The sequence below is a fragment of the Mesocricetus auratus genome, unplaced genomic scaffold, assembly GCF_017639785.1.
Source record: "Mesocricetus auratus isolate SY011 unplaced genomic scaffold, BCM_Maur_2.0 Super-Scaffold_100006, whole genome shotgun sequence".
NCBI lineage: Eukaryota > Metazoa > Chordata > Mammalia > Rodentia > Cricetidae > Mesocricetus > Mesocricetus auratus.
Genome location: NW_024429190.1, coordinates 6,769,861 through 6,784,981, shown reverse-complemented (window position 1 = coordinate 6,784,981; position 15,121 = coordinate 6,769,861). Strand labels below are relative to the sequence as shown.

At 42.6% G+C, this 15,121-nt stretch overlaps 1 protein-coding gene across 1 annotated transcript in view; it reads left to right on the top strand.

Annotated features, from left to right (window-relative positions):
• Abca13 (ATP binding cassette subfamily A member 13) overlaps positions 1-15,121 on the top strand; it is a 423,762-nt gene that overhangs the window by 262,070 nt on the left and 146,571 nt on the right. Inside the window, exons 43-44 of the mRNA XM_040746666.1 lie at positions 2,407-2,677; positions 9,450-9,526. Of these exons, the coding sequence (XP_040602600.1) occupies positions 2,407-2,677; positions 9,450-9,526 (348 nt within the window). The remainder of the gene's footprint in view (positions 1-2,406; positions 2,678-9,449; positions 9,527-15,121) is intronic.

The window sequence follows — 15,121 nt, the reverse complement described above, 5'->3', positions numbered from 1 at the left end:
AAGCATCACGCTTAGTTCCCTTTTCTAGCACTAATGTCCCTGTATTGACTGGGGTAAGTGCTTTATGAGAGCCGCATCTGGGCCAACATTGGTAATGCATTAAATATCACCATGGCCAGGCTCAGCAGCAGGGAGGTCAGAATGAGCACATTTGTTTGTCTGAGACTCGGATGGCTTTCTGAAATAGCGCCAGAAAAGTTGGCATTTTAAAGTTTTCAGATAAATCTGATGTTTACGCTCTGCTCCTCATCGCCTTCTTAAACAGTATGATGCACAGGTCTAACCAGGGGGCGCCTGCTGGAGGCATCTTGAGTCTGAGTAGAGGACTGTGCTGGCCTTTCTTTCTGACCACTGTCCACTTCCTGTCCTGCCTCATGCTACAAGGGTGCCCTGTGTCACGCTGTAGTGGAATGCTTTATGTCATGAGCCATGGTGATCTGTGTCTCTGCTTTGGCTCTCTGCTTGCAAACTCTCTGAACTCTCTCCTTCCTACCCACTGAGGATTTCCTATTGGATCCCTGCACCAGGCTCCATTGTGCTGTGTTATTTCTTTACGTGTTCATCCGTTCATCCCAACGCCGATTACCTGTTTTTCCGACAGAAACCAAATAACCCAACAAATAAAGGAGTAATACAGACAGGTGTTTTAACACACTGTGCTCCAGCTCCCATCTTAACACTATCACATATAATTGATCTTTCAAAAGTGGCTCCTGTTTTACTTTATTGTAGAGCTAATTTGCTGTTCTTTTGCAAACCGCCTTACTTTGGCGCTTGCAAACAGAACAGTCAGTTCCTACAGCTGTTCTCTGATGTCACTACTTTGATTGCAAACTGCTTTGTACTCGCTTTGTTTTGCTGGAGAACCTCAGACCTTGGGAAGAATTGCTCCTGGGGGTGACTGAGCAAGCTCATCCTTTCCACAGGACCAGGTTGAAGACTCTGCCCTAGGATTGCCTCACTGTTGGTCTTTGACAGCTTTGTCTGGAAGCTGTGGCCTGCTATCCTGGGGCAGATATATTATCGAGACATAAGGACTACAGACACTCACCACTGATAGTTACTGGTTCACAGGCCATGTTTTCCTTTCAAATTCTCTTTTGGTGCTGGAGGCTATCCACAAAGGAAGGATCAGCGAAAAAATAAAATAAAAAACAATGGAATCTTGAAATTTGCAGGCAAATGGATGGCCCTAGGAGAAACCATCCTGAGTGAGGTAACCCAGTCACAATAAAGAAACATGAACATTCATTCAATGACTGATGGAAGCAGAGGCAGATAGTCACAGCTAAACACTGAACTGAACTCCTGGAACCTAGTGACAGAGATGGAGGAGTGATGAGTGAAGGGGTCAAGACTGTGCTGGTGAAACCCACAAAGACAGCTGACTGGACAAGAGGGAGCTCTTGAATCCCAGACTGATGGCTAAGAGGCCATCAGGGGACTGATCCAGACTCCATGAATGTAGTGCCAGAGAGGAGGCCACAGAAATCTCTGGGACCTTGGGTAGTAGATTAGTGTTTACCATGGCATACAAATGAACTCTGGGAGCCCATTCTACATGGAGGGATGCTCTCTTAGCCTGGACACATGGGGAAGGACCTAGGTCCTGCCCTGGATGAAATGACAGACTCTGGAGATTCCCCCCACGGAGGACCTCACCCTCCCAGGGGAATGGTGTGGGGATTGAGTAGGGGGCTGGGACGGCTGGTGGAGGGATAAGGAAGGGAGATGGAGCTGGGATTGACATGTGAAGCAAGCATGTTTCTAATTTAAATAAAAACATAAAAAAGAACCTACACAGAACAAAAGGACAGGATTAATGAGGGCATGCAATTTTGACATCTGTCCCTGGAGCAGAGACCCTGCTTCAGGAACCCTCTTTGTGGGTTTAGGCAGATAGCACAGGAGGCTCTATGGCTGGTGATTTGAGAGAGAGAAGGTGCTATGGCTCTTTCTGATTTCCAGCATGTGCCCACCATCTGCAACTTTCAAAATTAAGGGAAGAAGAAAAGAGTAGGAGAGACGGAGGGGTGGAGAGTGGGTGTCCTCTCTTCGGCAGCTCAGTCGGAGTGGGGCACTCAGAACCTCCTGTCCCTCCTCTGTTTTTGGTGCCTCAGAATTCACCTGTGCTTCAGGTTTCATTTCAACCATTGGGTGCACTGGAGGAGGTCTTTTCTTGGTTCCTGTGTTTAGTGCCTCAAATCATAGCATAGTCTCCACAACAGGGATCCAGAAAGCCAAGCGGTGATTGGGTAGAGAAGCTACCGGTTAGTGTGAGGAGACCGGGAAGGTGGTCCAGGCCTCCACAGGATAAATGGAGAGCTTCATCAGAACCAGGTAGGAGCAAGAAGCCCTATCCATCTGCATCCGGCTCACTTCGTCCAAATCTCTCATACCCTGTAGGTGTCTCTCCTGTGAGGCTGCCACCTGTAAGGGCCCTGCCTCAGTCCACCGGGGGCTTCCAGCTGCTTCTGGGACAGGCTGTGGCACTCCTGAGGAAGCGGCTATTGCACACATTACGGGCCTGGAAAAGCACCACCTCAGACCTGCTACTGCCAGTGCTCTTTGTGGCCTTGGCCATGGGCTTGTTCATGGTGCAGCCTCTGGCTACCACATACCCTCCTCTCAAGCTTTCACCTGGGCATTATGAGACTGCGGAAACTTACTTTTTCAGGTAAGAGACTCTTCTGTTGTTTAGAAATGACTTTACGACTGTGTTGGTGTCGGTTCCTGAGCCGTTGATGCCATATGGCAATGACATCAATTTCTTTTTTTACCTAATATCAAATAAACATTCTCACATAAGGAGTTTGGGGTATGGCACACAAGCAGAGGAGTTGCCTCGCTTGCTAAGGCCCCACGTTTGGTCCCTAGCATCACTCCCACTAGTATTAGTACTTTTATTGTTTCTGAGGTCAGAATACACAGGGTAATCTGAGAGGCTCTTTTGAGACCTGACTTGCAGCAGCTGATGGACAGGCCTGGTCCCAACCACTGAATCATTGGCTCCTCACAGCTGCCAAACATCCTGTGTGAGAGGACTTGTGACAAGGTGCTGACACACCCCAGCAGCCTGGTCTTTGGCAAGAAAGAGAGGCCTGGTATTTTCTCAATATTTTAGCATTTTAGGAAAGTGTGTACACTGTGTACTATACAAAGTCCTCCGTGGTTGTTTTTATGACAAGGGCCCCCAATTGCACATCTCTCCCAGCCAGACACTATGTGCTCCATACTGAATTGGATCAAGATCGGCAACATTTTCAGGTTTTCTGGGCAGATTTGTTGGCAAAACATTGGGAGGAATTTGTTAGTCTCCATAAAACTTTCTCATGCGCCAGAGGCAGAAGGATTTGCCACCTGGAAAATGATGCATCATGTCTGCCTCAGCTTGCCTGTTTTCTCTTCAGAGTCACCCCTACCTCCCTTGTCACAGCCGTTTCTCTACGGGGTCATTCCAGTCCCAGGGGTCACCTCTCATGTGGGACCCCATCTATGGGGTCATTCCAGTCCCAGGGGTCACCTCTCATGCGGGACCCCATCTACGGGGTCATTCCAGTCCCAGGGGGTCACCTCTCATGAGGGACCCCATCTACGGGGTCATTCCAGTCCCAGGGGTCACCTCTCATGAGGGACCCCATCTACGGGGTCATTCCAGTCCCAGGGGGTCACCTCTCATGCGGGACTCCATCTACGGGGTCATTCCTGTCCCAGGGGTCACTTCTCATGCGGGACCCCCATCTACGGGGTCATTCCAGTCCCAGGGGTCACCTCTCATGCGGGACCCCCATGACCTGATTGCCCCCCACTGAGACTCACTTGGAAAACGCTCCCCACCTCAACTCTGTGTACACGCTGCATTTTCTCTCTCCCTCTACCGCTCAGCCTCAGAGGCTGGTTCCATACTTTAGCTGCAGTGAGCAGTCCACAGTAAATATTGATGTGCAAACAGCTCTGTGGCATTTTAACTTGGAGATCTTCAAATAAACCCAAAAGAGATCGAACTGACTGATCTACTCTTTTATTCGTTTCCATCGAGTTTTTATTTAGTTTAAACATACATTTGGTTTTGTTTTTTACAAATGGTCACTGCAGTTTTTCTGGAAATAGGGTGAGTTGGCTTCATGTACCTTCTTTTTTATTATTTTGCGATAGTTTAATCATTTTTTTTTATTTTGGAGATCATAATTTAATTCCATTTCTGCCTTCTCTTTCCTACCTCCAAACTCTCCCATGTACCCCTCCTGCTCTCCCTCACATTCGTGGCCTCTTTTTTAATTGCATGCGTGTGTGTAAATGTATATACCTATGTTCCTAAATATAACCCGTTGAGATCATATGACGCTGCTTGTGTGTGTCTGCAGGACTGACTGTTTAGCACTGCACAACCTGTTGGTGTGCTCTTCCCTGGAGAAGGCCACCTTTCTGGCTTCACAACTCTTCTCAGTTGCCTGTAGTTGTTTGTATAGGGCTGAGGTCTCATTCTTAAACCACAGCCTTCTCTCCCCTGTGGTCACCACTGTGTCTCTAGTTCTGCCTCTTTCTACCACGCAGCCACTTTCTCGTCTTTCCAACCTCTCCATCTCATATTCATTCATTGTAGTGGCATTGGAAACTGCAGGGTGTCACATGATATATCTATATTTGCCCAAACAGCTTTACATGCAAACATTCATTGCAAGGAGCCATCGGAAAGGTTCTGTGTGAGCTCTGGCTGCCTCATACCTCCCTGCTCTTGATGTCTGATGCCCTGAGGCTTGCTGACCTTGACCTTTGTAGGCTACTGCTCTGAACTCTGGGTCTGCCAGCAGAGCAAGCAGCACGGGGTGTGGTCACAGTGCTTCTATGCTGGGTTCCTGCTGGTGGACATAGGACCAGTAGGGACCTGTTTCCGAGGGAGCTTCAGGCCACTGCACACCACCCTATCCTCAGTGCTGGCCTCCCCACAGCTCACCTGGCATGACTACTGTACTTGTAGGCTGTCCTGCCCTGTCTTTGTCCCAGCAGGTCAATCAGCACTGGCCCTATTACAGTGGCTCCATGCTGAGAGCTGGCTGGTGGACTTAGGGCCAGTCCTATTCAGTATTGACCTGTTTCTGCAGGAGTTCCAGGCCAATGCACGTGCACATGTTGTTGGTGCTGGCAGCCCTGTGACTCACTGGGTATGACCATTGTGCTTGCAACCTGCCGGCTGAGACACATGGGTGAAGGGTGTAGATTTGCTGTGCGTGACTCAGTTTCACCATCTTTCTTTCTAATTTTTTTAATCCAATTTTTTTAGTTAAACAATTATCTTTATCAAAACAGATGCTGTATCCAAACCACTAAGAGATACTTTGTTTCTTTCTTATTATAGATTTTAGAAAGCACAAAAGTTAAGTATTTGGGCTGTTATCTAGCCAATGCACATCTAAACTTTTACTAATTTGGCAGATCCTGGGATCTTTTACCCAAGGAATCTGGGCTATAAAACCTAGCACATCCATGCAGACTTAAATCCAAATTTTAAAAACATCTTCCTATAGAACTTGTCGATTTTTTCTTAGCTACTGCATACTCTTCGGACTCCTTTTCTGCCCCTGTGTTGCATTGGAACTTCTAAGGGTTTCGTAGACATTTTGGAGAACCACAGTGGGTGCCATCTTTATTTTCTTCTGCTTACTTTATTGTTCTATTGGCTTAGAATTCCTTTTCCACTTTTTTTGTTTTTACTTGAGGTTATATTTGTCTTTGATGGTGAGTTACATTTCTTGGAGATAACAAATAGATGGGTCCTCATTTTTAACAAAATCTGCTAGTGTATGTATTATTTTGTTTAGAGAATGGAGACAATGTACATTCAGGATTAGTATTAAAGGTCTACATGTATTAATTATTGCCATTTTGTTGGTTTGGTAGAATTTGGTGTTTCATTGATCCTCACTGATTAACCACTGTTCTAGCACAGCTTATTTTTTCTCATAGCTTCATGAATGTGTCTGTGTTTCCCTTTTCTCTGGAAAAGTTTTTTAAAGTATCATTTGTAGGGGACTTCCTTATTGGCCATGGATCTTCTAGTTTCTATTTATCATGGGATGTATTTTTTTTAATTCTTCAGTTGTTACAGGTAACTTTATTGAATATAGTAATGCAAGCTTGTGTATTTCATCTTTCAGGGTTTTAAACACATCATTCTAAGCCTGCCCATGACTCATATGTTTGATCTTTATATTGTGTCCTCAAATTTCATGTTCTGTGTTCACCTTATCAATTATCTTTATAATTGTCAGAATGCTCTATCTCTTCTGCTTTGTCTTTAAACTCTGGTCCTTGATCCACTCATCCACTCTGTTAAGCTTTCCAAACAAATTTCATTGGACTTATTGAACTTTACATCTCTGTTTCAGCTGTTTTTTCATTAAGTCTGCTTTTTCCCTGTGAAGTTTACTTTTATGTACTTCAATATTGACTTCTCATTTCATTCATGTGCTCTCTTTGTATTCTTAGATGTGTTTATATCCTCTTAGATTTTATATTTCTTTGAGCATACATACGTACAGCCATTTTTTGTGTGGTTTCTTTTTGTCTTTGTTGTTTTTCGATTTTTGACACAGGCTTTATCTTTAGCTTTGGGGCCTGTCCTGGAACCCACAGCTATTCTTTTGAATTCTTTGTCTTGGATTTTATTGAACTCACCCTCATTCGATAACATTACTGTGGGGGATCAATCAGTATTGTTTTGAGGAGTGATAATGCTTTGAATTTTCATGTACTTAGTTTTTCTTAGCATGCACATATCTAAGTAAAAGACTATTGGTGGGTTTAAAAAAACCAACCTTGTTCTTTCAGTGAATATGGTTTTAGTGTTCTTTTATAAATGATTTGTAGTCTACCTGGCATATTGTTTCTCTTCCCTGAGGATCTATCTCAATAACTATATCCTCAGTCCACATGCTTGTAGCATCAGGATTCCTACCCAGTAATCCCTTGTGTGGAAATGCAATAAAAGTCAATTAAAGTGAAACTGCCCCTTCAACTGAGCCATCTTAAGAAGGAAAGGAACAGTCATAGGAAAGTGTTGACTAGATATTAGTTACTGGGTGTGTATGTGAAGGAAGGAAAGCAAAGTTAGACTAGCAATTAGCAAAGTTAGACTAGCGATTAGCAAAGTTAGAGTAGCGATTAGTGTGTGATAATAGAAGAAAACACAGGAGGCGAACTACAATAAGGACAATGGGGGAAACGAGGGGTCTCAGGATGAAGGTAAAATGAGAACAGAAAGATGTAAAGGGTTTCAAACCAGAGAAACCTTATCGTTTGGGAAAGCCTATCAGAAGGAACCAAACATAAAAAAGAAAGAAAAAGGAATAAAGAAAGGAATGTAAGAAGTAAGGAAAGAAGGAAAATGGGAAAAAGCCAGACTGGGATAAATAAAGGGAATAAACAGTGAAGAACACAGGTATCCCTCTAAGTAGATACCAGATATTAAACAAAGGAAAAATTTGAAAGGAGGAGACAGGTCCCAGGCCTCAGAGTAAATGTAGTTACAATCTTGGGTGCTGAATCTGGTTTTGTGTCGTGTGTGTGTGTGTGTGTGTGTGTGTGAGAGAGAGAGAGAGAGAGAGAGAGAGGGAGAGAGAGAGAGAGAGAGAGAGAGAGAGAGAGAGAGAGAGAGAGAGAGAGAGAGAGAGAGAGAGAGAGAGAGAGAGAGACTTTATTGGTTGAAAATGGTAGTCATAGTTCTGGGGGACGTTTTACATGTTAGCAAGAGATGACAGGTTGGGCTGTAAATTCTGGTTCTATTCCTGTTCATTTTCAGTGTCTGGTACTTGCTTTGACTCTGGCCTCAGTCGGTCAGTTTCTCCCCTGCTGTTCAGAAGAGTTCTACTGACCAGGTTCTAGTGCATAGTACCGTGATGTTTGCTCTGCTTCCCACAGTGTGCTATTCAAGGAGGGTCTGGGGCAGGGGCAAGCCACTGACTCAGTGTGGCAGGAGTCTTTTTAAAATCTAGAATTTCATAGGGTCAGCAAGATGACTCAGTGGGTAAAGCCACTTGCCACCAAACTGGATGACTTGAGTTTGATCTTCAGAGCCCACATCATGGAAAGAGAGAACCAATTCCCATAAATTACATCTCATGGTGTGTGTATGTGACTCCTAAAACAATAAATTTTATAAATTAAATTAAAATTTGAAACCGGCATCATCCCACTACTCTGGTTGGGTGAGAAAAAAGGATTTTTCTGCATCTCCTCTCCTGCTGATGCCCTTGCTGAGTGCAAGCATTTCCTCCCTCTACTCTCTCTTTTCCATCACTGACAATGTGTTGTTGGAAGTACAGAGCAGTTGTCTGAGATCTTCTGTCTTATGCCATGGCTTAGTTACCATCGGTTGCTGCTCTCTCTGTCAGTGAGAGGAAAGAGCTCCATAAGCCGGGCCAATCACTCAGAGATGTACTTGGACTTCTATGCCGTTCTGTTGTGTAAAAGTCCCTATTTATTTTTGCTACTGAAGCTAGAGCACTTCAGATAAATGTTAACAACTTTGCCCAGTTTATTCCTTTAGCATTCTATCCAACTATATTTGCATGTAATCTGCCATCTTAAAAGTCTCCTATGTTTTATAAGTTTTAATTCTGAATTTTAATCAATTGAAATGAATCCCACTACCCATTATTCCAATTTTAAGAAGCTTGACATGTGTTTCTTTTTACATTTCTTCAACTCCAGACATTTCTTACAATTGATGAACAAAACATAAACATTTTTCTAGTGTTTGTTTCTATATCTTTCTTCAAAATGACATGAATGTATTACTGCTGATTCTATATTTGGCAAGATAAGACAGTGTCACTGACCTTCTACATATCTTGAACTACAAGTACACTTGAGGCCTGTACACTTGAGGCCTGTGGCTAGCAAACTAAACACCATCACTCAATGTGTGCTTGAAGCACAGGCCCAATTCTGTGCTGAAGACATCTTACTATGGAAGTATGATTCAAAGACATGCAAAAACCAAAGGATGTAAATATAGGTTGCATTTTTTATTACTGTGTAATAGGATGAATATTTTTTCTAAGCTAGAACTGCAGCGTGGAGAAAAGACTTTTATTGATTTTAATAAATTAACATAATATGACATTATATTAGGCAGCCTTTAGAATTTGGTTTTAAAACCATGAAAGTAAGTGAAAATGCTTAGAAAATTATCTGAAACCATCTAGAAAATAATGTGCTTTGACTAGCAGCATCTCCCAGGACATATATGTGGCAGCAATCACTGTGCTTGAAGACATTTCTTCATTCCATCTTAGCTCATGGCCTTTACCACAAAAGTGCTGGGAAATTAGCTTTATCTGGTGTTCTGGAAAGTGTCAGCTCGATCACCTTGACTAGCATGAGGTCAGAGTGGGTCCTCTGTTCTCCTTAGGAGTTCCTAATGGCACTCTGTTTCCTTACCATCGCAGCAGTGGGAGCCATGGTGTGGACCTCACCCGAGTACTTCTTCGAAAGTTTGGAGATAAGGATCCTCTCTGTGATGATGGTCACCTGTAAGTATCTGGTGCTGTCTGCACAGCAGACTCCAACACCCAAAACATGAGAGCCTAGAGCCTCTCCAGGATGGGTTTGTCTATGTTCCCATGTAGGCTACATTGAGCTAAGTCAGCTTAATATGTGGGATATCAGTGGATCTAATGAATGGGTCTCATTGTTTGGAAAGGCTAGAAATAAACTGACTAATTATCCCTTTCTACCCTTCATAGACATGTGCTCTGTAGAACTGCAAAAAAAAAAAAAAAACCAGTATTATCAGTAGAATTCATTTGACACGAGAAAGCTCAAAGCTAAAAGGACGTCCATAGCAATTAAGCTTGAGTTATGTTTTAACTGTTATTTGCTTTGTAGAGAAGACATATGCATATTGAGGCATTATTTTTAAGTTAGTAGGTAGCACATAGATTTTCAGAACTCATGGTAGTTTTCTTTCTGTGTGTGGCTTATTTCACTGTTTATAAGCAGTTCTACTCACATTGCTACATGATTCAGTTCTTTATAGCTGAATAATACTCTACTGTGCATACATACCACACTTCATGATTCATTTGGTATGTTGATACAAATCAGAAAATGCAATCACAGCAACTTTCCTGCAGTAATTAAAATGAAAGCAAAATAATGACTGTCTTCACTGATAGCCCTGCCATGACCACCTCCATATATGTGGTAACCTCAGACATACCATTTAAGCTTAGGAAGTTTTGGTTTCCTTCTGTAGTTGGAATCTTCATCTGGTGTAGCTATTTTGTGGTTAAATTGTATAATAGCAGCTTGCTGCGAAGATCGACCTGGAAATGTATGTTATGGTACCTGGAATATGCACACAAGTTTCAGGTATTTATTATTATTATTATTATTATTATTACTAATATTATTATTGTTTCATTTATTTTTTGGCATTTCAACTATGCCAGGCCAACCTCAAACTTACCGAGTAACTGAATCTGGCCTTGAACTCCTGACCCTTCTTCTGCTGCCTCTCCAGAGCTGGGATCAAGGGTGTGTGCCTCCATGCCTGGAAAGATGTTACTATTAATGACATTGAAATTCAAAGATTCCACAGTACTTTTTCTTCTCCTTGTCTATTTAAATCCCACCCATACCCTGAGATATATGACAGCTCTTCCTCTTACATGAGGAATCTGAACTTTAGAAAAAAATTATAAATTGTGCAAGGCAATAGTAGAAAAGCCAGAACTTCATGACAGCCCATTTGCAGTTACCCTACCACCTTGGTCAATCTCTGCATCTATTGCCTTATTGCGTGTCCTTTAGATTGTAATGTTGCTATTTTATGTTTCTGGATAAGTGAACACTTTCCTGTTTTTCTTAACTTACTTAAAATTATTGAGATTATCATAAATTGCAATACATACTCCCTTAATTTACTTCTTCCTTATCTTCCCCTCTGCTCATCCTTCCTCCCCTTCAATGTATAGCCTCTGATTTCATTGTTATTATATACATATATGTATATATTGATATGTTCCTAAATATAACCTACTCTGTGTATGAGATATTAGATTATGCTATGTAAAGATATGTCACTGTGATTTGGTTTAATAAAAAGCTAAATGGCCAATAGCTAGGTAGGAGATATAGTAGGGACTTCTGGACAGAAAGAGCTGGGGGATAGGGGAAGAAAGGTATACTCCAGAAAGCAGGCTGGGCAGTACAGAGTAAAGGTAACTGAGACACATAAACGAATGTAGACTAAAAGGTATGGGATAATTTGTTGTAAGAACTAGTTAAGAACAAGCCTAAACTATGGCTGAGCTTTTGTTATTAATAATAAGTCTCTATGTTGTTTTTTAATGAGCTGTCAATCCAAAGAAAAATCTGTCAACATACTTAGTCTAGATGATGTTACTTGTATGTATGTTTCCAGGGCTAACCATTTGGTGTTGGATAAACAATAGATGCACTCTTCCCTGGGAAATACTGTTTCCCCCACTTAGCATTCCTTAGTTGCTTGTAGTTCTTTGAGGACGGTTGAGGCTTCCTGGGCTTTCCCCTGTCTACTGTGGTTTGTTCATGATTGGTGTTATTACTGTTCAGCTCATGTTTGGGCAGTCACGTTGCTGAGACCTAATGAGGTAAAACATAACTCTGCTTTAAAATGTGGAATCAGTATTTACAAATGACCATGTTGTGTTTAAGTGATGACCTCCAAACATTTAGCTACAGTTAAAGCCACTACCTTCATCTTCCACATAGCTTTTCCAGCCCATGAAATTAGAACTGTGACTGAGGTTTTGCATAATTAAATTCTCAGGTTTTATTGTTAGTTTTTTGACAGTTTTATACATTTACAAAAGCATATTCTGGTTCCTCATTTCTCTAATCCCACTCCATCCTCCTCCCTACCCATCCCTTTCCCAACTTTGTGACTTTTGACTTTGTTTCCTGACCCATTTAGCTTAACCGGGCCACCCCTGTGGCCACTGGATTGGACTTTTATACAGTTGTGGTACTCCCCTTTCCATGGCTATAGTGTTAATCTTACCTTACTAGAGTAAAGACCACCACTGTTGATTGATGGAAGGAAGGGAACTCATTGCCTTCAGCCACATGCCTACTGGTGACTCTCACCACTAACCCTAATTGTTTGGTTGAATTAAGCAGGCTTTATTTTTTGTCAGTCAGGACTATCTCCCTAAAGTGGGGTTTGAGAGGATAGCCCCAAACACAGGAGAAATTTTATAGGTGCAAAACAGCAAAGCTAGGGGTTTCCCAAGTGTGTTTGGTTATGTAGGAACTTGGCAGAACATCCTTCCACAATGGAGGTCAGCATATAGGGTCAAATTCCAGAAAATGGGTTAAGACATGGTCAAACTTAAACAGGAATGAACTTATTCTGACCTTATCACAAGATGACTTATAATCTTAAGATGGGGTCATATTGATCCACCAATATAAAATATTTGAAGCTGGAAACTGTTTTAGAAAAATAGGTTTATTCAGTTCAGAGTTTTGTCACAGCATACGAACATGGTATGAGCATCTGCGTGACTCTGGTGAGCAGCATGATGGTGGGTTGCACATGAAAGAGAACACATGGCAAGGTAGCTGGTCAGAAATGCAGGGTCAGGCAATCCTTGCCTACAGTCTGCACCCTCACTGGCTGAGTCCCGTGGGAACAATGAGTCCATCCCAAGGGCTTACAGCACTCTGTGATTGATGCCTTCCACAAGGACTTCCTTCTGAAATGCTCCACCCTTCCCAACACCACAGCTTTGAGATCAGGCTTTGTCACGCATGGGCTCTGCAGGAGAGGGCACATCCATACCTGTCATCCAAGGCAACTGCAGTGAATTAGGACTGTTGGGTGTGAGATGCAGAGGCATTTAAAAAAACAAAACAAAAGTATTTAGGTTTTAGCCACCTGGTCAAAAAATGCAACTCCCTTAGGCATTGTTTCCAGTTAACTTAGGAATTCCTAACTGGAACTGCAATGAGCTAATTATAAAATGATGATGATGATGATAAGTCTGTGATCACCTTTCATATTTAGAAAATTGTGTTTGCCAGACTGTTTAACAGAATTGACAAGTATCCTTTCATTGGACTGGTTTTTCCAACATAGTGTCACTACCCAAACTGTCTTCCATTGGAGCAATACACCTGTAAATAGAGTCTAGGCTTGGGGTTCAACTTGGCAGACTGCTATGTGACCACCTGTTACTGGTGGAAGCTCTTATGGCTGCTACCCTTGTCTTGAGATTCTGAGCAGAGGATATGTGAAAAAAAAATCCAGCTGGTAACTGTGAGCTAGTGAATGGTAATTTTACCTTTTCTCATGGTATTTGAGTAATTTAGCCCATCTATATGAAAGTAAGATTTGACTTAAAATCATTCTCAATAATTTAATGTCTAAGGCTCTCAAGGATAAAAAACTACAGAGAAAAATGTAAAACCTTTTCTACAGCCAGCCAAATGGCTCAGTGGGTAAAAGCTCTTGTGGCTAAGTTCAAAGACTTGAGCTTGAGTCCCTTGAGACCCCCCTGTTCTCTGCCTTCCACACATGAAGTATATAGCATGTGCAAACACACACACACACACACACACACTTAAATAGATTGATAGATAGATAGATAAGTGTAGGAAACAATCTAAGAGTTGCTTGTTCATTCCTATTCACCAACTCTCACGATCTGTCCTTATGCGGAAATTTTTTTCTATTGCAAAATTTTTTATTTAACTTTTTATACATGTTACTCTCAGTTCCCTCTTCCTCCTCTCCGCTCCCGGCCTCCCAGTCCTCCCAAACCCCCACTCCACTCCACCCCCCCTCTGCTCCCCAGGGATTTTCAGAGTTTGTTATATCATCCCTGGCAGGGCCTAGGTCCTCCCCCATGTGTATAGGCTGACAGAGCATCTCTCCATGTGGAATGGGCTCCCAGAGTCTATTTGTATGCCAGGAATAAATACTTATTTACTCTCCAAGGTCCCATAGCTTGCCAAGGACTCTTCTCTGACACCCTGGTTGGGGGGAGGTGTCTGTATCAGTCCCATGCTGGCCTCTCAGGCATCAGTCTGAGGTCCATGCATTCCCCCTTGTTTAGATCAGCTGCCTCTGTGGGTTTCTCCAGCCTAATCTTGATTCCTTTGCTCATCACTCATCTTTGCAACTGGGTTCCAGGAGTTCAGTTCAATTTTTAGCTGTGGGTGTCTGCCTCTGCTTTTGTTAGCCACTGGATGAGGGTTCTAGGATGGTATGTAAGGTCAATCAATGTCATTATCATGGGAGTGCACTTAAGGTAAACTTAAAGCCAGTTGGTGTCATTCTTGTAGATCTGTGGAGATCTCACTAGTGCCAGATCTCTCATCCAACTTATACTGGCTCCCTCTATTATGGTATCTCTCATCCTTCTCTCTTTTATTCTTATCCTGGTTCAACTTTCCTGCTCCCACTATGTCCTCCTCTTCCCTCCTCTTTTCCCACCTCTCCTTCCATCTCATTCTGTTCTCCCCTTCCTCCCCGCCCCCAATCCAATTAGGATATCTCGTCCCATAACCCTACACGAGGTTATCATGCATATCTCTCTTAGGGTCCTCCCTGCTTCCCAGACTCTCTGGCTGTGGAATTTTAGGCTGACAATCCCCTGCTCCATGTCTAAAATCCATATATGAGTAAGTACATACCATGTTTGTCTTTTTGTGACTGGTTCCCTCACTCAGGATGGTTTCTTCTAGTGCCATCTATTTGCCTCCAAATTTCGAGATTCCATTTTTTTTCTGCTGAGTAGTACTCCATTGTGTGAATGTACCACATTTTTTTCCATCCACTCTTCAGTTGAGGGGCATCTAGTTTGCTTCCAGGTTCTGGCTATTACAAAATAATGCTGCTGTGAACATAGTTGAGCAGATGCCTTTATTGTATGAGCGCACATCTTTTGGGTATATGCTTAAGAGTGGGATTGCTGGATCTTGTAGTAGATTGATTTCCATTTTCCTGAGGAATTTCCATACCGATCTCCAAAGTGGCTGCACAAGTTGGCACTCCCACCAGCAGTGGAGGAATGTTTCCCTTTCTCCACATCTTCTCCAGCATAAACTGTATTTAGTGTTTTTGGCGGGT